General features: G+C 47.7%; 2 protein-coding genes across 3 annotated transcripts in view; both read left to right on the top strand.

Moving 5' to 3' along the window:
• Nucleotides 1-8,529, top strand: part of LOC118080967 (complement C4) — a 60,221-nt gene extending 51,692 nt beyond the window's left edge. The window contains exons 35-41 of the mRNA XM_088663457.1: nucleotides 236-310; nucleotides 1,849-1,954; nucleotides 4,170-4,259; nucleotides 5,032-5,124; nucleotides 6,495-6,578; nucleotides 6,975-7,107; nucleotides 7,767-8,529. Of these exons, the coding sequence (XP_088519583.1) occupies nucleotides 236-310; nucleotides 1,849-1,954; nucleotides 4,170-4,259; nucleotides 5,032-5,124; nucleotides 6,495-6,578; nucleotides 6,975-7,107; nucleotides 7,767-7,908 (723 nt within the window). The 3' untranslated portion in view covers nucleotides 7,909-8,529. The remainder of the gene's footprint in view (nucleotides 1-235; nucleotides 311-1,848; nucleotides 1,955-4,169; nucleotides 4,260-5,031; nucleotides 5,125-6,494; nucleotides 6,579-6,974; nucleotides 7,108-7,766) is intronic.
• Nucleotides 8,530-11,476: 2,947 nt separating this feature from the next.
• LOC118080984 (uncharacterized) lies at nucleotides 11,477-22,111 on the top strand. Of its 2 annotated transcripts, none has more exons than XM_088663575.1 (6): nucleotides 11,477-11,696; nucleotides 15,133-15,375; nucleotides 16,126-16,230; nucleotides 16,830-16,928; nucleotides 17,440-17,541; nucleotides 18,322-22,111. In XM_088663575.1, exons 2-6 carry the CDS (start codon nucleotides 15,363-15,365, stop codon nucleotides 19,701-19,703), a joined length of 1,701 nt encoding a protein of 566 aa, XP_088519701.1. In that variant the 5' UTR covers nucleotides 11,477-11,696; nucleotides 15,133-15,362; the 3' UTR covers nucleotides 19,704-22,111. The 2 variants fall into 2 exon arrangements, with proteins under 2 accessions (XP_088519701.1, XP_034962956.1); XM_035107065.3 differs by having other exon boundaries at nucleotides 11,512-11,696; nucleotides 16,827-16,928.
• The last annotated feature ends 826 nt before the right edge of the window (nucleotides 22,112-22,937 follow it).

Below are 22,937 nucleotides of genomic sequence, written 5' to 3'. Positions count from 1 at the left end.
CAGACCTGTGCCTAGGAAGCACAGGACGAGCGGGAAACGTTTTGGATGAGCCCTGAATTCCAGTGGCTGGGAATCGCAGGTGGGGAGAGAGTACGGCTTGTGTCCTCAGGCCTTCCTTTCGGGGTTTCCATGGGGGCGTCCGGCAAGAACAGAGCGCTGCCCCAGACCCACCTCTCCTTATGAGCTCCCTGGTCTTGCTTGCTGGTTCACCTCGTTTCTTTCCTCGCTCTCCCAGCTGCGAACTCTCCCCGATCAATATATCAGCCACTGGGAGATCCAAGGACGGCGGCTGCTGCTCTACTTTGACTCGGTGAGAGAGATGCGTGCAGGATTATGCCACGATAACAGAGGCAGCGGGGGGCAGCTGCACAGAGGGGTTCAGAAAAACCTCTTCCCCCCCCCCCATTGTAATGTGCAAGAGGCAAGGATGGCACCCACCCAACCTGCCTTTTGATTTACTCCACTTTGGACTATATGGCAGAAGCAGAAAACCTTTTTTATCTGAGCGAGGGCCACATTTGCTTCTCTGCATCCTTCTGGGGGCCACATGCCAGAGGTGGGTGGTGCCAAGGGTGAAAGTGGACAGAGCGACAAAGGTCGATTCTGCCCTTGTACACTTGGCTAGTTTCTGTGCACTCTGACACAGAGGAGTGTCAAGCCCAGGTGATACCCAGTGCAGAATATTTTTTGTCAACCCCCCCACGTGGCTCTGGCTCTGGCAAAAAGTGAAAAACATGAATTGCAAAAAAACAACAACTAGAGCTTACAGAACAAAACCTACTTCAGATATGAAATCAGCATTGAAAGAACATATAAGAACAGTTGAAAAATCTCATGCAGCAGAAAACTTTAAAAAATGTTCCCCAGTGGGGGGTGCCGTGTCACCCCCCCCTCCAGGGTGGCACCTGGGGCAACCCACCCCCATCGCCCCCCCTTGCTACACCACTGCTCTGACACTTGCCTCTCTATCTTCCACCCAAAGAAGCAAGAGTTCGAGGGCACTTTCCAGCCAAGCAGCTGGAGTCGCCTCCCTTTTGAAGTGACTGGCCCAGTGAGCTTAATGGCCGAGTGGGGATTTGAACTCGGATCTCCCTGCTTACAGCACAAAACCAACTCCGAAATGATATGCAGGAGACCCCGGATTTGGTCCCTCACATCTCTACTTATCAAGGCTTTTGCCTTTGGAGGACTGCTTCCACTTAGCATAGACTGCACTTGACACTCACGCTAGTGCCCTTCTGATGTGTTGGGCTCAGTGGAGGCAAATGCGCTGCCTTGCCAGCCTCGATCTGCCTTCAACCTGCCACATTACTGACATCCCACCCAGCGGGTGACGCTGGCTGTCAGCCGCCTCCTTCCTTGGTCTCAGCATTGCCATTATAGAACTCAGCAGGGAGGAGGAGAGAACACATTGCCTGTGCCTGCCATGGGCTCTGGCGCCGCCTACTGGCGGCCTCCCTGCCTCCCGCCCTACCAGTACCAGCGACCCCTGTGCTACCTTGGGGCTGATAGTTATCCAAACCATTTGCAGGGCACCAGGTTGGGGGAGGCTGGGGAAGATTGCCCAGCGGCCTGATCCAATATAAGGAAGCTTCATGTGTTTTCTTTACATTATTGTTGTGGCTTTACGTTGGATTTTTGCCTCTGATCTTTTTCAGTCACTTTTTGCAGTAGTTTAGTTGGTCGGCTGCTTCGTTTACTTATTTCAGAGCTGCTTGTGGTGCTCAGCTCCCGCTGGTGGGCTTCTTGTTGAGGCATCCAATTGGCCACTGTGAGAATAGGATGCTAGACAAGACTGATACGGCAGGCAGGGCTTTCTCTTACGTTCTTAAATATACCCATCTATAGGTGCCAGCATCCGGACGCGAATGTGTATCGTTTACAGCAAAGCAGCTGGTGCCTGTGGGGAAAATCCAACCAGCCAGTGCCACCATCTATGACTTTTATGAACCAGGTAAGTGATTGACAGGTCACACAGGGCCTGAGGTGGGGGGGGGTGTCAGGGGAACCAGGCTGCATCTTTCTGGTGGAGCAAAAGGTTTAGCAGCTGCGGGCTCAGGGAGCAGGAGAGAGTTGCCTTCGCTGGCCATAGCAGGCAATTAAGGGATAATTTTTGCTTATCAAATCGTAACCTGACATGACAACATCCTCTTCAGTTTGAGATTGTAATTTAATTACCACATGCAAAACTACCCAGGTTAATTTTATCCAGGGTTAACAGGAGTTGCTTGCAACTTAAAACCTAGGCAGAGAGAGAGGTGCTATGTCTGAATCGGGCCAGAGTGTTTTCCATGCAGTAATAGTTCTGGAGAAGTTTGGTATTTTCTATCCAGGGGATTAATTTAGGTTGGCTCTGGGCGGGAGTCAAATGAGTTTTTGCATTCATGGAACAAGATTCTCCCCTCCCTTTGTGTGCTGCCACAACCCCTAAATCTGCTTTGGAGCATTGGCAGAATTTCCAGTGCAGGTTTATGGTGTACACAGTGAGTAGATAGGGAGGGAGAGCCCTATGCGGAGAAGATTATTGGGTTGTTTTTGTTTTTATTATGTATTTTATGTTTTTATATTGTGCTTTTATGTTGCAACCACTCTGAGATCTGCAGGTATAGGGCAGTATACGATTTAATAAATAACAACAATAGCAACCTCATTCACTTTCCAAAAAAAGACGAATATGCTGAGGTTTTGGTGATATGCAAATGTATTTTATTTTATTTATTAAAATATTTCTATACCGCTATTCTCAAAAAAACACCACCTATCAGAGTGGTTTGCAACAATTGTGCATAACTCCATAAAACAAAACAAAACCTTAAATAGTTAAAATAAGAAAGCAGCTGACTATTTCGGAAAGATGTGTTCTTGATTGCCTGTATGGGTCTGGTGGTGGAATAGAAGACTGGTCCACAGGCGTTTAAAACTTGAAACAGAAGGCAGCTGCTGGATCTCTGTTGGGAGAGTATTTTTCCCGCAATCCTGGGCTGATGATGCTAAAGGCTCGGTTTCTTGTTGTGGTCAAATGAACCTAACCAACTTGGGGATTGACAACGGCAATCATAGAGGTCAAGGTGGAATATGCAACGTAATTAACAGGAAACTCAAGCACCATCTTAAAGAATGAAAAAAGAGCATTACAAAGGAGATCGGAATGCACATTTAACAAAGTTTAACAAACAAACAATTTACCATAAGCATTTCAGAAGAAAACGAAAGCAAGTCAGATATAAAGTGCATATTTAAAACACCATAACAAACAAGGGGATAAAATATTATCATGAGCATAGGGCATATCTGTTGCTGTTGCCGCCAGTCCTGCCAATGGTGGTTCATGGCAGGTGCTGGCTGTGGAAGCCCAGGCTCGATGACCTGGCTCTGCACTAAAGAGACAGCTGGGGGTGGAAACATAACATGAAAAGCCTGATCTTTGGGGGGAAGCAGGTTTGTTGTGCAACACCTCCCAATCAGCTTTAATAGAGTGGCCTGAGTTTGTCAGAATGTGGTTGAGTCCTACCTGAAAATAGCACCCGTCTGGAAGTCCCAGGGTGCGTGGATGTGAATATATACAGAGCCGTCTCTCCCATTGGTCTTAGTGGTTCATTGTGCCAGGGCGCCGGCCTCTCAGGGGTGCCCTAGCAAGTGGGGGAGCTGCACAGCCTTGCCGGCAGCCTCCCCTTTCCCTGCACACCCGCCAGCTGCTTCCCCGCCCGCTATACGGCTGGCGGGCGTGCAGCTTCCTTCCCAAGCCTCCGCAGGAGGAGAGCGATCCCCGCAGAGGCTTAGGGTGGAAGCTGCCCACAGATTCCCTCTCAAGCCTCTGCATCTGCTGAAGACGGCCCTGCTCCCAGTTGTTGTCCTCCTCCTGCTTCCTGGCAAAAGATGGCGTGCAGCCTTCCCAGGCTGCCTCCTCGGGTGCCCCGACGTCGAAGAACATGTCCACCAGCATGTGTTCCTGCTTGATCACTGCCACCATGCCAGGGATCGGGGCAGTGGGGGAGGTAGAGGACATTTTCCACTGCCCCCTCCCTTGTTTTGGAGTTGCCGGGTGGGGCAGGCCCCGGAGGGATCTTTGCACCACAGCGCCGGATATGCTTTAAACAGCCCTGAATACATACACGCACATTCACACACATCCACTTGGACTTTCTAAGTGTTCTCTTTTCACCTTTCAGACCAGCGCTGCAGCATCTTCTACGGCGCCCCCAACAAGTCTCAGTACGTGTCGGCCTTGTGCTCCGAAGACGTCTGCCAATGCGCCGAAGGTGAGGTTGCCTGGGCAGTGGGCAGCCTTCTGTGGGGGGTGGGGGTGGGGAGAAATTTGAAGCAAGGCCATCGAAGGCCCATCCCTCCCGCAGCACAAACACGCCACCTCCTTCGTTTCGCCTGGATGGTGGGTTGAGGTTCCCTAAGGCAACGTGACCAGAAGGCTCTTGCTTGCTGGATCCCAACAGCAGGATCCGAGGGACCCTGCAGACCCCTTTTCTTAGGCTGTGCTTCAAACCCTGGGAGTTGGGATGGAGAGGTGGTGCCAGTGTCGGTTTTCGCCCCTTTTCTCATTTTTCAAGTCTCAAATTCGGCTTCTGTGCATTTCTGAAGCCATTTGTGATGTTTATTTTTAAAGAAATCCCAAGGAAAGTTGCCTGCTCTGAATCCGACTGCCCACTTCCACAGCAAGGGGTGTGCCAACATGTAGTTCCTCCCCCTCTCTGCCTCCTTTGCTCTCTGATACATTCAGACCTCTGAGTCCATGGGGAGGCGGGTTCCCCCACACTCTCAACTGATGTGTCTCCCAACTGCCCCCTCCCTTCTGGATCTCTTGCCATTATCTCGTAGCTGGGTATCTCCTCCCTAATCTGTACAGCTTCTGTGTCTGTATCTGCCTGTCTCTCTGCTTCTGAAAATGCTGGAGCGAATACTCCCCCTCCTCTTCTGATAGAAGGTGGTCTGCCTACAACTGCATTCCCCCATCTTCAGATCCAAACCATTCCCTGACACTTAGGAAACCTGACCTTATCTCCTCCCTCACTTGCACAGGTGCCTGCCCACGTTTGAAGCGTACCCTCGACGAGGCCATTACGGAGCAAGCACGCATGGAGTTTGCATGCTATAGTCCCCGTGTGCATTACGGTAAGGGGTTAGGGGAGGGATCGGAGACCCCCCCCCAGCCTCTCCAGCCTGGCTGTTTTGGCTCTCGTCCCACCGATGTCTCACTATCTCAAACCCCAAAGCCTCTGTGACACATGATTTCAGACTTTGCATCTTTTCTGCTTGTGGCTCGCATGCAGTTCTGTAGCTGACTTGCAGACCCAGCTGAGGTCTGACGTTTATGTCTTTGTTGAAAATATTTGTATTCTTCCCTCTGCCTGAGAGATTTAAGGGCAGTGGCGAACAACATGAAAGTTGGAGAGTTTTTTGTTTGTCGGCTGTGCATCTGTACGCCTCTTAAGGTATTGTAGCCAATTTTTGCACGGTGGTCCTTGAGATCTTTCTATGCTTGGATGCAACTGGCTCCATTCTTGAATCAACATGACAGACTGAACCTTTTTTTAAAAATGCAATGGTTTTAAACTGCTGATTTAAGAACGGCACTGATTTTTAACCACTGGTTTCAGGAACTGCACTGATTTTTTTTTTAGACTTCCCAAGCAACACCCGGGTTCATGGCTGCTATTAAACAACAAAGCCACAACATTAACAAGCAGATGAGTTGACAGCTGACACAAAATGCATGGGAAAATATAAAACGACTTAACCAGGGATGGAGGGAGGGGTTTTTTTGGCACTAGGCAGACCTCTTTGAAAATGGCGTTCCATATTGGGGTGGCCACCACTGAAAAGCCCTTTCACTTCTTCATACATAGCACATACATTTCCAACAAGGAAGTTACTTGGAAAAGTTCAAGTTCCTAGTCCAGTGCACTCAACAGCCTCCAGATCTTTGTGGGGTTTTGCCTCCTTTTGTCAGTGGGCACTTCCTGACAACCTGCGTATTGAGATATCACCCTGATTTGCTTGCACAATGCTTACACAGCAGTTAGACCGAGCCTGGTCTTTATTGAACATTCATTCTGATATTTTTATGGGGAGGTTCTATGACAACGAGCATTTGTCCTTCATTCATCTCTGGTTGCTTGCAGGATATTTACACATCTTCTCGTCAATTATTTATTCATCTCCCATACTTCCCCTGTCTGTCATTTACCAAACTGCAAAATGTTGTTTTTTAGTGGATTTCTTGCCCTTGGGTGAAAAGAAATGTTTTAATCCACTTTAACTGCACAAACCTAAACTTCTGGTGTGAGACTAAATTCCTCCTGCAAATTATTGAATATCTGGAGGTGCCCTTTGTTTCTTTATGCCTTTGATATGTTGGTTTTAGAGACTCATTTTCTTCATCAAGCAGTGTATGGTCTGAAATTACTGTAGTTCCCGTCCTGTGGGTTGCTGACATGTACTGTACCTTTCCGGCTACTGTCACTTTTCTCTCCCACCTGCAGGGTTCCGAGTTCGAGTGGAGCGCGAGACCCAAGAAAGCGCCTTCCGTGTCTATGAAGTTATCATCCTGGAGCCCTTGCAGTACAGTGAGCAATGTTTATTTCATTTTGTTAGGTTTATGAATAGTTTCCTAGGAAATACCTTGAAGCGATTCAACCATAAAGATGACGGCAGCAGCAACAACAACAACAAAACCTAAAACAATTTGACATATAAAAGCCATTACAGCAATTGCATGTATAAAAACACATTCAAATGCAACACAGACACAGGCTGGGCTAAAAAAATCTCCACTTAAATGGCTTGTTGGAAGCAGAAGGACATCAACAGGAGTTGAAAAGGCAATGGAGATGGCGATTGACTTAAAAATGAAATTTACCCCACAACGAAACTAACCTGACCTGTCCAGCTCATTTCCTCTTATAGATTCTCACTGCCCTCCCCCCATCACCCCCTGACTCCCATTCTCTCTTCCTCTCTAGCCGCAGACATCCGGATCTCTGAGAACGAGATCAGGCGCTTTGTGGTCCGTGCTGCCTGTCGGACACGCTTGGCCACCGGCCAAGAGTATCTGCTAATGGGACGCGACGGGGAGACCCGAGATGCCCAAGGACGGTAGGTTGGGGAGGGGAGGGGAATTGGGTGTGCAGTGGGCTGGTTGGAGGGCAGGAGGAAGGCCCAATGGGAACTGGCACCCAGAAACAGAGTTCACTGGCCTTCAGGGCTTTTTGAGAGAAGGGAGTCATGCTTAGGAATCAATTGCTGAGACTGGGTGGCTAAGTTGTGGCCCTTCTAGAGGTCATTAGACTCCTGTTCCCATCAGCCCCAGCAAGTCAGGGATGATGGGAATTGTAGTCCAGCAACACCTGGTGGTCCACAGGTTCCCCATCCTTGGGTCAGGCACTTGCGGAAGCAGAGAAGAAAAGATGTTTAACGCCAGCGCCAAATTCAGAGGCAGTTTAGGACGTTGCCTTATGCTGAACCCATCTAGCTCCGTATTGTCCACACAGACTGGCAGCAGCTCTCCAGGGTTTCAGGCAGAGGGCACTCCCAGCCCTCCCCAGAGGATGCTGGGGACTGAACCTCCTGCATGCAAGGCGGAGGCTCTTCCGCTCAGCTACTGCCCTTCCCGCAAATGCTCCTTCTCTGTAAATGCAGCTGTTTTGGAGCGCATCTTTGCCAAGGCAGCTCCAGATTAAACTCTCTTGCGTACATTTTTTGTGGAAGGGGTGAATGTGCCTGGCTTTTTACACGCTGACCCATCTTCTCTGCAGCCCCCAGTACCTGATGGATATGAATTCCTGGATAGAGGAGCTGCCAAAATCCCAGAGCTGCCGGGCCACACAGCACCGCAACGCCTGCTCCCAGCTCCAGTCATTCATCACTTCCTTTGCTGTCAGCGGCTGCCGGGTCTAAGCCAGAGAAGGGGCTTCGCATCTCCTGCGCTTTCCCCCCACACACACACATTTAGATGCACCAGAACTCTGGCCTCTGCAGCGGAGTCGCTTCCAAGTACGATATATCAGCTCTGCTACATTTGGGAGGGGGCCTTGCTCACCCTGCTGATGTTAGACCCCTGTGCCTGAGAGTGTGCCTGGCCTTTTAATGCGTTTAATGAGATTCGGGCTGCTAATTTCTAGGGAGCACCCGGAGCCACTTAGAAATAACAGGAATATGTGGCTAAAAGGGCAGGCGGCTGCCTACAATGGGTGTCTTTAAAATCGGTGTCTGTTCCATAGGAACAGGAAAATGTATGCCCAAAGCTCATTTGAACAAAACATGTATTCTCACCTGAATTTAAAACGACAGTTTTCCTTTGCAAAACATCAGCTACGTTTGCAAGTTCAAACAGCAACTTCTGTCTGCGAATGAAGATGAGGGGTGGTTGTTGGCCAAATGAGAAGTACCGGCCTAGTCCTGTCCGAAAAGTTTGGCATTTAGCTTTTTTATTTTAGGTTTCGCCTGCAGCACCTTACAACGTATTTGCACTGTTTAAATGACAATTTTATTCATTAAAAAGAAAGCGTTGCTTCCCGGTTTTGTTTCCTCTGCCTGTTAATTCTTTCTGCTGCCGTCTTGAGTCTTGAAGGGTTGCTAGGCTCAGGAGTAATGGAGTGTCTGGCTGAGGTGGACAAGGAGGGAAAACAGGAGGACGACATGTGGCAGGCTGAGCTTCAGGAGGTGGGTGCTTCACCCTCCCAGGATACGAATGCCCTGGCTGGAGAAGCAGGACTCCCATCTCTCCTCCCGCAGACTGACCCCCAGACTCATAAGAAACTGATAACACAAGATGATAGATAGATAGATAGATAGATAGATAGATAGATAGATAGATAGATAGATAGATACTTTATTGCCATTGTACTTTAAATACTGTACCGGTAGTACAACGAAATTGAATGCCCTCCCTTAAAAACAAAACAAAAACACAATTTCAGTCATACACATACATACACATCCCCCTATTCTGTTACACTATCTTTGTTTAAAGTTGTGGCTTCCAAAGTTTTTACAGTGTTGGAGGAGAAAGTCGCTTATGTTTCCTTTTCCTTTTGTGTTGCATATTAGCTCTGCTTCCCTTCTGAGGCAGGTTGCTTTGTATATCTTGAAGGGCTTGGTTAATTTTTGCACATTTCACAGTAGCGCGGTAGTCTGCAAGTGTGGGTTAGTGAAGAGCAGTAGTTGGGAGATGGAAGATTAGAGTGGCGTTCCGCTTGTTTCAAAAAAAAAGTAGGCGCAATCCTTGTTTCAGAACTTCATCCCTCACTCAAGAGATCCAGTGGTGTTCTGGGTTAAAATGTATGCTGGAGAACAGATTACAAGCCGGGACTCTCTGGAAGATTATGTTTTGCCTGTCGTTGCACCCAATGTATCCATGGCTAGTCGTACTCAGAGTGGGTCCATTTAAGTTAATAGACGCAATTCATTTTGGCCAACCCGTTTGTTCAAACACACGGGGAAACCTCTTTGGTTATGCTAAAATCAAGGTGCTTCACTAGTAAGCCAAAGATATTAGGTAGACAGAGGAACGGGTATCATAGCATTGTAGAGCTGGAAGGGTCAACTCTATGGTACTAGGTTTAAGAACCATACTGAACATGGATTTAAAAACAATACAAATAAAAAGCCAAGGGGTCGGTTTACAAAAAACCAGCTGGAAAATCTTGTTGAAACAAAAATGTCGCCAGTTGTTTCTGGAAAGTACAGTGCCTCTGCCTGTCATCTCTCAGTAGGGATGCTGTTCCACAAAACCCGAAGCTGCTGCACTGAAAGCCCTACTCTCGAGTAGCTGTGCATAGGTTGGGCTTGGCTTGGGGGGGGGGGGGTTGCAAGGAAAGCCTTTCCTGCAGAAAGCCTGACCTCAAGTTCTCTGGGGCCCAAACCTTGTACTTTGCCCTGGAACAGACTGGCAGCTCAGTAAACACTAGAGAGGGATAATGGGAGCTGTCGTCCAACAATGGTTGGAGGACACCACATTGGCCAGCCCCCTCTCCCACTAGTTCTTCCACAGGATCTAGGGTTGCCATATTTCAAAAAGTGAAAATCCGGACACAAAAGTTGTTGAACCTTTTTTTGGCGAAGTTGTTCAGTTTTAAAGCTATTTAACACACACATGAAATCAACACTTCCAATATAGGCTTCCATACACCCAGTTTTTCTGGACATTTTAAGCAACTTTCAAAAATCGCCCGGACGCCATTTTTGACGGCCCAATCCCGGCTATGTTTGGGAGATTATGGATGTATGGCAGCCCCAACAGTATCTTCCTCCTCACAGAAGCTGGATTCAGATATGTCAAAGTCAACCGAACCCACCTGAAAGAGCAACTTACTTCTCCATGGATCTTCTCTCAGTGCGGAATCCACCTCCGCCCACCGCCCCGTGCAATCCTATACATGTCGATTCATAAGGCAGTTCTGCTGTGTGCAATGGGGCAGGCAAGCGTGCATAGGACCCACAACGTCATAAAGTTGTAGTTGCTTAACATTGAGAAACTTTCCAATCCTTTATAACGGAAACAGCTGTATTGCTTGGCTTACCCTCTCCCCCAAATTGCAAGTACTCTGGGCTGGTATGGCCATCCAGATGTTCGGTTCCATTTCCCATCAGCCCCAGCCTGCATGGCCAAACACCAGGGGTCATGGGGGCTGCCCCACAACAGCATCTAGAGCTGAATGGTATGGTTGAATTTTAAAATAGAACAACCAAGTCTCTAGTTCCCTTAATGCCATAGAAAAGTCCTACTTAAAGCAACAAACAAAATAGGTAAAGGTGAAGGACCCCTGGACGGTTAAGTCCAGTCAAAGGTGACTATGGGGTTGTGGCGCTCATCTCGCTTCCACGCCAAGGGAGCCGGCATTTGTCCACAGACAGCTTTCTGGGTCATGTGGCCAGCATGACTAAAGTGCTTCTGGCGCAACAGGACACCATGACAGAAGCCAGAGCACATGGAAACGCCGTTTAACTTCCTGCCGCAGCAGTACCTATTTATCTACTTGCACTGGCATGCTTTCAAACTGCTAGGTTGGCAGGAGCTGGGACAGAGCAACGGGAGCTCACCATAGCTGCCAATTTCTCCCTTTTTTTAAGGGAAATTCCCTTATGCTGAATAGGCTTCCTTGCGAGAAAAGGGAAAACTTGGCAGCTATGGAGCTCACGATGTCGCTGGGATTCAAACTGCAGACCTTCTGCAGCGCCACAAAATAGATGTAAGGGGCACCGGGTTCATTTCAGAAAGGAATCTTGCTTTGTGACCTTGGCTCCGTCAGTAGAGCAGGAGACCCTTAATCTCAGGGTTGTGGGTTCGAGTGCCACGCCACGTTGGGCAAAAGATTTCTGCATTGCAGGGGGTTGGACTAGGTGACCCTGTCGTGGGTCCCCTTTCCAACTCTACAATTCTAGCAGTTCAATCCATCCATGCGCTCAGGCAGCAGATTGGCCGGGCTGGACTTGCCAGTCATCGGGCTCGGCTTCAGCGAGTCACATGATGGGAAGCGGAAAACAAAGGAAAAGCCTCCCGCATAAGCAGCAAGGAGAAGCCCGAGAGGCATTTAATGAAAGTCGTCCCCCCCCCTTCTCCTTTTTTTTTTAAGGCTTAATTCAAATCCTTTCCACTAACGAGCAGTTTTGCATGCTGAAGATCAGTCGCAGCGCAATCCTAGGCAGGTCTACTCTGGAGCAAGCTCTGTGGGGTTTGCTCTCAGGTAAGTGTGCGCAGGATTGCAGCCTTAATGCGGATTAGCGGCCCCCTTCGTGCAGGTTGGACCGTGTTTGCGATGGGGAAGGTAAATTTAAAGGTCGTGCATAATGCGTGGTATGCGCTTGAAATACTGTAAAAATAAACCAACGCGTGCCGCTGGGTGAAGGGGGGGGATCCTAACCTGCGTTTGGGATTCTGGGCTTTTTTCGTTTTGAGGGTTTCATTGGCCTCGGGCAGCCGAAAGGGTCAGGCTTTCCTGGGCTTTGACATTGGGGAGGCGCCTTGGAAATTGCTGGGCTTGCAGGAAAGCGGAGAAGCTGCAAGATCTCGTTAGCTGCTAAATCGTTTCAGGGCAACCTGTGCTCTCTCTCGGCCTGTAAAGAGCCTCTCTCCGCTATTGTTTCGCCCCAATTGGTGCAAGCCACGTACCGGTAGTTTTCCTGCATGACCTTTGTAGTGCGATATTCAGGCCCATTCTCTCTCTGTGTCTCTCTAATATTGATATAGGTGCTGGCTGAGCACTTTTCCTGTTACTGCCACAAGCCTAACCAGGGATATCATGTAGGGCTTTATTTGTTACATTTATATGCCACTTTTATCTTACAAGGATCTCAAAAGTGCTGTACATTGTTCTCCTCTCCATTCCAGCTCGCAACAACCCTGTGAGGGAGGATAGGCTGAGAGACGGCAAGGGGCCACCTTCATGGCTGAGTGGGGATTCGAACCCTGCTCTCGCAACACTCTAACCCGGGGTTTCCCAAACTGGGGTCTCCAGCTGTTTTGGGATTACAGTTCCCATCATCCCCGACCACTGGTCCTGCTAGCTAGGAACATAGCTGCCAAGTTTTCCCTTTTCTCGCGAGGAAGCCTATTCAGCATAATGGAATTTCCCTTAAAAAAAGGGATAACTTGGCAGCTATGGCTAGGAATGGTAGGAGTTGTAGTCCAAAAACAGCTGGGGACTCGAGTTTGGGAAAGCCTGCTCTAACCATTACGCCACACTAGCCAGTGCCAGCCCTACTGTATTCCTTCATTGCAGGGGGTTGGACTGGATGACCCCTTGGTTCCCTTTCAACTCTACCGTTCTAGAATTATGCTCAGAGGAGCCCAGTAAGAAATTCATCTTTATTGTAATATTTCTCATACAGTCCTGTAAAAATACACCTCATTATTCCAGTATTATTAAACATTTGTTACATTTTCATCGTATTTGTTTTCTTCTTGCTTCTTTCAGCTATTTTTAGTATTCTCAAATACATTAATCAAAGATTTCACATAAAATTAAACATCAAACAAATTATATTAAAATTAAAACTATTGACCTCCAGTCGCCTCCCGGAGCACGCCTCCTCTGTGTTGCTGAAATACATACTTTCCTCTACTCCTTCTTGTTATCTCTATTGTACGTCAAGAATCCAATCATGCCAATCAATCTCATGGAGTACTGTATGAGTTTACCTTATAAGCCAGTCATTCCAAGGCTACCATGGAAATTAGATTGTTATTATTATTATCTTGCAAATATCTTTTTAAAAAATTCCCACTTTTTCACAAACACCTGTTTTGAGTTTCCCCTTAAATTATCTGTTAGTTGGGCCAATTCCACAAAATCTAACAATTTGTTTTGCCACTCTCTTAGTGTTGGAGCGGTGTCCCCTTTCCACCTTGCGGCTATTAGCAACCGGGCTGCGGCAGTCGCATATAGAAAAATCTCCCTATATTTAACAGGTATATCTTCATACAAGATTCCCAGAAGAAATGCTTCTGGTCGAGATTCCACTTTAAACAGTTTTTGTTTCCGTCCTAAATTCCTGAGGACTACAGTTTCCAGGGTACACTGGAGAAGGGCTAGCTAGCTGCTGAAATGTCTCTGCGAAGGCTGGTAACTTTTGAAGGATAGTTTGCAAGGCAGGGTTCATTCACCCCCTTGGCATTTAGGGAAGGGCTGCAGCTCAGTCCAAACCCTGGCATCTCTGGGTATACTGAGCTGAGAATGTCCCCTGCCTGAAACTCACAAGAGCCTCTGTTGGTCAATGTAAACAACACTGAGCTAGTTGGGAATTTGTATAATAAGGTTTCCTATCTAGGAAAGATTCTCTGCTTGAGAACCTGGAAAACCGCTGCCAGAAAGAGACCCAAGCCCTGGGCTAGATGAACCGGGGGTCTGATTTGATACCATATGCCATGCCAGCCTCAGTTAATTATCTGTAAAATGGAAATAATAGTGATTCATGTTACAGGGTCATTGTTGTGAGGGCTGCAGAGCCTTTTACCCCAGTCTACATCTTCACTGCAACTATTTTTATTTGTGGAATTATTTTCAGATGTTGGCATTGTTTGTATATTTGGAACCATTTTACATCAGGGGTCCCCAAACTAAGGCCCGGGGGCCGGATGTGACCCAATCACCTTCTAAATCCGGCCCGTGGACGGTCCGGGAATCAGCATGTTTTTACATGAGTAGAATTTAAAACTACAGTGGAACCTCGGTTTATGAACACCTCGGTTTATAAATTTTCGGTTTATGAACGCCGCGGACCCATCTGGAACGGATTAATTCACTTTCCATTACTTTTAATGGGAAAGTTCGCTTCAATTTATGAACGCTTCAGTTTATGAACAGACTTCCAGAACCAATTACACCCATGTTTCAGTTTATGAACGCTTCAGTTTAAGTACTTAACGGACCCGTCTGAAACGGATTAATCCACTTTCCATTACTTTCAATGGAAAAGTTCGCTTCAGTTTATGAACGGTTACTCCGCGGACCGTCTGGAACGGATTAATCCACTTTCCATTACTTTCAATGGGAAATTTCGCTTCAGTTTATGAACGCTTCAGTTTATGAACAGACTTCCGGAACCAATTGTGTTCATAAACCGAGGTACCACTGTAGTGTCATTCAGCCCGTTTAATAAACGGGCGCGAGAACATTCGGCCTTTTCTGGCAGCGCATGGGGGGCGGCTGGCCCCTCCCACGGCCGTGCTTCATCGGGGCGCTCCGCTGAGCCCAGCTGGCCAGCGGGCGCCCAGGAGAAGGCTGCGATTCTTCTGAGGACTGTGAGGGAAACGGTAGGCAGAGGGGTGGGGGGGTGGGGAGTGTGTGTGTGTGTGTGTGTGTGTGTCAAGTCTCTGCGTCCAATCCCTGTGTCCGTGGGGCACATGCGCAGTAGCGCGGGCACAGGGACTGGACGCAGAGACACTTGCACTTTATTATATAGGATGCATCTCTGAGTTATTTGTGGGGCCTACCTGGTGTATTTACATGAGAAGAATGTGTGCTTTTATTTAAAATGCATCTCTGGGTTATTTCAAACTATATTTTCAAAATATAGTCCGTCCCCCACAAGGTCTGAGGGACAGTGGACTGGCCCCCTGCTGAAAAAGTTTGCTGACCCCTGTTACATTTATGGCTGTAACTCTTCTTTTGCTTTACACAGGTGTATATATTTTTTTATCATTGTAACCTGCCCCGGAGCCTTGTGGTGAAGGGCAGGTAATAAAAAAATTGTGGATTTTTAGCTCCTCTGTGGATGGGTGCTGCTGTTTTGTTTCAAGGAAGACTTTTGAGGATGTGGTTGTGTGAGTTTCATGGAAGTGTGATGAAGATCTGATGAACTCAGACAGATGAATTCTATCCTGGGTGGTCCTGCAAGAAAATCACAGGAATATGGCCTCTCTGGGTAAGGAATCATTTCTGAATTTTGTGTTAGACATCTGAGAGGCTTCAGCAGTTCCACTATTCATGGAAGATTTGTGCTTGGAGATTACAGTCCTGATTTTACCCCTGCCCTTTGTGTGAATGAAAATGTGCTTTGAATAAGACTGGTTAGTCCAGATTTCAGAAAACAAAGGACATTTTATTCAAATAAGGGGTTGTTGCCCCACCCACCCTCCTACAAATATTTTGAAATAATGAATGTCCCTTGTTGGTGGCAGATCTCATTTTTTAACTAGTTGGAACATGGGGGGGGGAATCACATAATTGCAAACATAGGAAAAGTATTATTGTTATTACAGTGGAACCTCGGTTTTCAAGCGTCTCGGAACTCGAATGTTTTTGAATGTGTCTCAAGTCGAACAGCTTCTGAGGCACATTTCCCCATTTTCTCAATGGATTCTGCGGACCATCCATTGCGCCTCAGTTGCCAAACGTTTCAGAAGTCAAATGATCTTCCGGAACGGATTACGTTTGACAATCGAGGTTCCACTGTATTATTTATTGAACTAATATACTACCTGGTACCCGCACATCGCAGGGGGTTCAAAGAATAAAAGTACAAAAAATGAATATCAATAGCATCAAAATACCCCAGCCCAATGCATTATAATAATAATAATTATAATCTACCAACTACATTCCTCATGCTTAACAGTTTCAGACATCTCTAATTCGAGACATCTCAGACCCTTCTCCTCTTCTCTTTGATTAGAGTTTCCTAACGTGACCATAAAGCTGGAAGACGAAGATGAGATACCATGGCTCCCAAATAACCAGGGATCAGAGGATATTAAGAATTTCCCAGGCGACCGCTCAGGTGGTGGATATGTTCAGCTAAACTGTGCAGTGCATATATAATTATTCATAGATAATTTTTCGTTTCAGGTTGCCCATACTGTACCACGCTTTCTGCCGACTCTGGTAGATAGAAAAATAAAGGCTGGCACCTTTCATGAGAACTAGTGGCATGAAATAGCTGAGCTGCCAGCCAGGGTGTCCATAAGGGTTATCTCTGATCTCAGCCTTGAGTTTGTTGGGTAGCCTTTGCCAAGCTTTGATGCTTAGCCTCCACTTTCCTTCCCCACCAGCTGCAGTATGGGGATAATACAAGGATGTCACTTAGAAGGTTGTCCTAATGCTAAGTGCATATAAATGTTACATCAAATTATTTTATCAAAGGTGGTTTCAGGTGTTTATTGCTTTCCATGTGCCATTATTATTATTATTATTATTACTACTACTATTACCATCTACAGGAGGCCCTCTCCTGCCAAGCTCAGTGATCAATTGGGGATACAAGAATGTGATGATCTTTTAGGAACCCTGGTCCCATTTGTTGGTAAACGAAGCCCTATGTGACAAGTACCTGTTACCTGGTTCCTTCTGATTACATTGGTCACTTTTTTTCCTCAGCAGGATTCCCTGTTCCTAAAACTGAAGTGGTCCATGGGGGAGATCCATGGATCCCAGAGCCTGTTTTGGAGGAAAGAGAGATCCCAGCAGACTACGGCTCGGGTAAACAGAAAGATCTGGGCAAATTCTTGGGAATCAACCTAGGCTTTTCACAGGAAGAGAACGTGGGAACTCTTGCCTGTTCATGACTTTGAGAGACAGTGTGGTGTAATGGTTAGTGTTAGATGATGACTTGGAAGACCCAGGTTCAATATTGGTAGAATGGGGCCAACCATGTATATAATCGTGAACTTCTTAGAGGAAGGGTGACTCAACAATGTGACACATCAGGGTTGGGGAGTACTTGTGTTGGGAGTACTCCAGATGTTGTCGGGACTCCATTTCCCATCAGCCCCTAGCCAACATGGCTGATGCACAGGAATGCTGGAAGTTGTAGAGACATAATCAGATGAGCGCAAGGCCCAGCCGGTTGCAGACACCTCCAGGGTCATAACAGGAGGATCTGAACATCTTTTCTGTGGTTGGGAAAGTGTAACATGTAGCCTGGCTCTGCTTCTGCCTGTCATGGAGCCAGCTCCTCAGCCGCCCTCCTCTCTTCTCATTCCCCGAGCAGAGCTTCCGGATGTGATAATAAAATTGGAACAAGAAGAGGTGCCGTACGTTCCCTGCCGCCCGGTTTCAGAGGCCAGTGTGACATTCCAGGGGGCCCACTCAGGTGAGTGAGCTTGAAACTAACTTGCTGTTGGGACCTTCATTAGCCTCGTAACTGCATATGCAATTTCTCCTCACGATAGCGGCCAACCTCACAAGCAGGACCCAAAAGCTCCCAGCTTCCCCTTGCTATTTGTTTCCGGTATGTGATGCGCACTTGCAGATACACTGCTTTTGAACATGGGGGTTCCGTCTTGGTATGGATAATGTGACAGCAAGTGTGCCATGACTGTGGCAGATAATGTTTCCCCATGCAGAAGGTCACATAACAGCCATCTTCAGATATCTCAAGGGCTGTCACATGGAAGAAGGAACAAGCTTTTTTCTCCTGCTCTGGAGGGTAGGATTCGAACCAATGGCTTCAAGTTACAAGAAAGCAGATTCCGACTAAACATCAGGGAAAACTTTCTGATAGTAAGAGCTGTTCAGCAGTGGAACAGACTCCCTTGGGAAGTGTTGTATTCTCCTTCATTGGAGGTTTCAAGCAGAGGTTGGAGGGCCATCTGCCATGGATGCTTTAGCTGAGATACCTCCATTGCAGGGGGTTGGACTAGATGACCCTCAGGGTCCCTTGCAGCTCTACAGTTCTGTTATTCGATGATCAGTCTTGAACATGAGACCTTCTGCATGGGAAATACATGTTTGCAGTGTGTGGGAGAGTGTTTTTGTGGGGCTTGTTTTGGCACTGTTCTAAAGTCTGCCAGCAAGTTCTTTTTGTTGTTGTTGGAAGGTTGACATTGACTTCGTAAAGAATGACATTAAAACGCTCTGTTTACTCTGATAGGAGATGGACGCGACAGAATATTCATGGGAGAAATGCCATATTATTCAGGCTTTGAGAGAAGCTTCGGCGACAAACAAGGCCTTATCAAACACGAGAGCCAACACCCCACAGAGAAACCACACAAGTGTTCCTGCTGCTCTAAAAGCTTCATGAAAAGATCCAACCTTCGCACACACGAGAGAATTCACACAGGAGAAAAGCCATTTCGGTGCTCCGAGTGCGGGAACAGCTTCAGCGACGGATCCAGCCTTATTCGGCATAAGCGGAAACACACGGGTGAAAAACCCTACAGCTGCTCAGTATGTGGGAAACGGTTCAATCAGAGCTCCAGCCTGATCAGGCACGAGAGAAGCCACACTGAGCAGAGACCTTACAAATGCTTAGAGTGTGGTAAAAGATTCAACCAGAGTTCGACCTTGGTGAGACATGAGAGGATCCATAGAGAACAAAAACTCTTTAAATGTCCGGATTGCGACAAAAGATTTATTCAGACTGCGAGCCTCCTTGCACATCAGAGAATCCACCGGGGTGAAAAGCCGTATAGCTGCTCCGTGTGTGACAAGGGCTTTGTTCAGAGATCAAACCTCCTCATTCATGAGATGAAGCACACCGGCTTGAAACCGTTCAAATGTTCAGACTGTGGGAAAGGGTTCAATCAGAACTCGAGCCTTGTCATACACAGGAGAATCCACACCGGAGAAAAACCGTATAATTGTTCCCACTGCAGGAGACCTTTCAGCGACAAATCGAGCCTTAACAAACATGAGAGAGCCCACAGAGGGGACAAGCCGTTCAAGTGCTCCACTTGTGGGAAAAGCTTTGTCCGGAGGTCGCACCTTCTCACACATGAGAGAATCCACACGGGAGTGAAGCCATTCAAATGTTCGGACTGCGGGAAAAGCTTCAGCAGCCGGTCGCATCTCATACGGCATGAGGGGACTCACACGGGCGAGAAGCCCTACGATTGCTCTTTCTGCGGGAAAAGCTTCAACAGGAAGTCCAACCTGACGAACCACGAGAGGACGCACACAGGAGAGAAGCCCTATAGGTGCTCCGACTGCGGGAAAAGCTTCAGCGACAGGTCTAGCCTCATCAAGCACGAGAGGATCCACACGGGCGAGAAGCCCTACAGCTGCACGGCCTGCGAGAAAAGCTTCAGCGACAAGTCAAGCCTCATCAGGCACGAGAGGATCCACACGGAGGAGAAGCCTTACAAATGCTCGGATTGTGGGAAAGGGTTCAACCAGAGCTCGAGCCTCATCGTGCATGAGAGAACCCACACGGGGGAGAAGCCGTTCAAGTGCTCGGACTGCGGGAAAGGCTTCATCCGGAGAACGATTCTCAACAAGCACGAGAGAACCCACACTGAGGAGAAGCAGTGAAAGGAGGCTGGGACTGTGAACGTGGCTCAGGTCTTCTAAGCTGTGAAGAAACTCTGCTGGAATAAGACTATTAGGCCTAATATAGTGGTAGCGATGCAGCTGTGAAACAATAAGTCCCTGGGTTTGGTGAGATCGCCTCTGTCGTGATCTCAGGTCACCTTAGGCGAGCCAGTCCTCCCAACCTTTGGGACGTGGATTCACACCTGGGCTGTGGCCCAACACAGAATTAGGCCTAATTAAAATTCACGGAGCTGAACGTGCTCAACCCCAACGTCAGATGGGCTATGATCCTCATATTTTTCCAGGGTGGAGAAAATGTCTGTGTTGGGGGAGGGAAATGGGCGAGGTGCTCAACACCAGGTATAGGCAGACTTCAGGCTTGCTGGTTCTAATTATTATTATTATTATTATTATTATTATTATTATTATTATTATTATTATTATATTAGCTTTTTTAAAAAAAAATCTATAGCAGGGAAGAAAAACAGACAGAAGCCTAAATACAGTACAGAAAATAGGACATGCAAAAAATAATTGCTGCATCATGGGTAATCACACTTTTTGCATTAGAATATTAGCACTGAAGTGAGGTTTGTGGGCTGGGGAATGTGGGAAGGAGTCAGTGGGCATTTACTGTAACAGATTAAATAATCCACAGATTAAATGTTCCACGGGGCCTCTTTTAAAAGACTCACCCTGTATTTAGGAGATTCTTGCTTGTTAGGAGTGGAGTTTCAGTATAAATGACAAAACAGCCCATTTCCCCTCACCTTGGTATTCAGAGTTGGGTTCTTAGCTTGCCCGGCACCGGATTGGGCCTCTTCTGCACTATACATTTAAAGCATCATTGTATCACTTTAAACAGACATGACCTTCCCCCCAGAGCATTCTGGGAACTGTGCTGTGTATTGTTTTTTAGACCCCTCTTTCCCCTAGAAAACTACATTTCCCAGAATTCCCTTGACTGTTAAACCACTCATAAGCTGGCAGCTCTGACGTAAACACAGAATTGTTAGGAGACCCCTGTTCCCCAAAACTGAGAGTCCATCCCTCTTTCCCTCTTCCCATGGAACTATGGGAATTGTAGCTCTGTGAGGGGAATGGGGGGTCCCCCTAACTGCTCTCAGGGCCCTTAACAAACTACAGTTCCCAGGATTCCTTGGGGGAAGAAGCCGTGACTGTTTAAAGTGGTACGATACGGCTTTAAATTTATAATGTAGATGGGGGCCTTTCAACCTTGAGCCTCACCAACTAGATCCAGGTGCAAAATATGGGTGATGCGGGTGGCGCTGTGGTCTAAACCACTGAGCCTCTTGGGCTTGCCAAGCAGAAGGTCGGCAGTTCGAATCCCTGTGACGGGGTGAGCTCCCGTTGCTTGGTCCCAGCTCCTGCCAACCTGGCAGTTCAAAAGCACACCAGTGCAAGTAGATAAATAGGTCCTGCTGTAGCAGGAAGGTTAGACAGCGTTTCTGTGTGCTCTGGTTTCTGTCGCAGTTTCCCGTTGCACCAGAAGCGCTTTACTCATGCTGGCCACGACCTGGAAAGCTGTGTGTGGACAATTGCCAGCTCCCTCGGCCTGAAAGCGAGATGAGCGCTGCAACCCCATAGTCTCCTTTGACTGGACCTAACTGTCCAGGGGTCCTTTACCTTTCTTTTTTTTTTACAAAATATGGAAGTAGAGGGTGGGGCCGCATACAAAATGGCGGCTTGGGAGGTATAGCTAATTACCAGCTGCTCCGCATGAGCCATACACTGGAGCAACCTGTGTATACAATTGAAAGTTTATAGCTTTGAGTTAGTGCTCATCCAGGATTTGAATTTTTTTTGCGGCGAGGGTAAGCGGGTGAACTTCCCATAGGCCTCTAGGTGGTCATTGTGAGAACAGGATACTGGACTAGACGTGCCTTTGGCCTGCATTGCTGCCATATTTAAACAGTTGGCCCCCAACGACTCCTGAGTATGCATCGCAAATTATCCAATGATCTACCTGGCAACCCCTGTCTACCTTCTACCTACCCCTGGTGTGGAACAGCTTCCCACAGCAGTCACATCCACAATGGTTATTTAAATCACACTGCTTCCCGCCACAAAAATCCTGGGAACTGTAGTGTGCTGGGAATTATAGTTCTGCGAACGAGAATTCTTCAGGGGAAGCCATGTTCTTTAAAGATGATGTGTGTGTCCCCCAAATACCAGCATATCTTCTCGCATGGATACGGCACCCTCCTTGCACCCCGATTCTTTTATCCCGCATGCTGATTATTCCTCTGCGGAGCCTTAAAAATAAAAGCCACGTTTTGAAGCTGTCTTGAGGCAGAGGAAGGTTCTTTTGTGTGATGATGAGGCAATTTATGCATCTGTAGCAAGACTCGAGTAGACATCCTAATAAACAAATAGTCTCTCTATAATTATTTTGGTCTTCTGTTGTGTTTGAGCAGGCTTCCAGGAACTGGGAAGCCGTCAATTCGCCCAATGGAATCTTTCTGCCCTAAGAGGTGGAGGCGCCCATCTAGAAAGACATGGCACACAAGGAAACAGGAACGGGAGCAGAGGAGGAAAAGCAAGTTCAAGTAGTTAGCTATGGCAGCTCAGTCGAAGTGGTGGTCTCCCTACCAGTGGCAGGTGCTAGAGCAGGCATCCCCAAACTTCGGCCCTCCAGATATTTTGGACTACAGTTCCCATCTTCCCCGATCACTGGTCCTGTTAGCTAGGGATCATGGGAGTTGTAGGCCAAAACATCTGGAGGGCCGCAGTTTGGGGATGCCTGTGCTAGAGAATGAACAACAAAGAGAGGTGGGTTATCTTTGGGTCCTCCTTGTGAACTTTTGAGAGGCATCTGCCTGTACCTGTGTTAGAAATAAGATGCTGTGTGCTGTCACCCTGCAGGTATCTCTGGACTCCACCTTCTCCCTGGCCCAGCTAGCCTGGCTGGTGGGTTACGGAGGACGGGAGTTCTGGTCCAGCGATACTCAAAGGGCCCAAGTGAAGAGGCTGAGAGAGCCCTGCAGGATTACTGCAATGTGCTCTGTATGGGGCTGCCCTTGAGGTTGCTCCAGAAGATGCAGCTGGTGCAGGTGCCAGGATACCTGAAAGGTGCTCACCCCGCTTACATATCCAGTTGATCACTGCCCAGCAAGCGAGGGCCTCTTGCAGATTCCATCTTACTGGCAGGTCTGTTCCAGTGGAGGAATCATTCTACGGTATGCTGGCACCTCCCCTTTGCAATCCCTCCCT

Source organism: Zootoca vivipara, chromosome 2, assembly GCF_965207765.1.
Source record: "Zootoca vivipara chromosome 2, rZooViv2.hap1.1, whole genome shotgun sequence".
NCBI lineage: Eukaryota > Metazoa > Chordata > Lepidosauria > Squamata > Lacertidae > Zootoca > Zootoca vivipara.
The sequence above is the reverse complement of the archived record's forward strand: the minus strand, read 5'-3'. Positions and strand labels throughout refer to the sequence as shown.

What these genes read in the sequence shown, in the direction of transcription:
- LOC118080984 (XM_035107065.3), top strand. An exon ending in TTTCCCAGGCGACCGCTCAG is followed by an intron (nt 16,231 to 16,826) that starts GTGGTGGATATG and finishes TTTTTTCCTCAG; the next exon opens with CAGGATTCCCTGTTCCTAAA. An exon ending in ATTCCAGGGGGCCCACTCAG is followed by an intron (nt 17,542 to 18,321) that starts GTGAGTGAGCTT and finishes TTACTCTGATAG; the next exon opens with GAGATGGACGCGACAGAATA.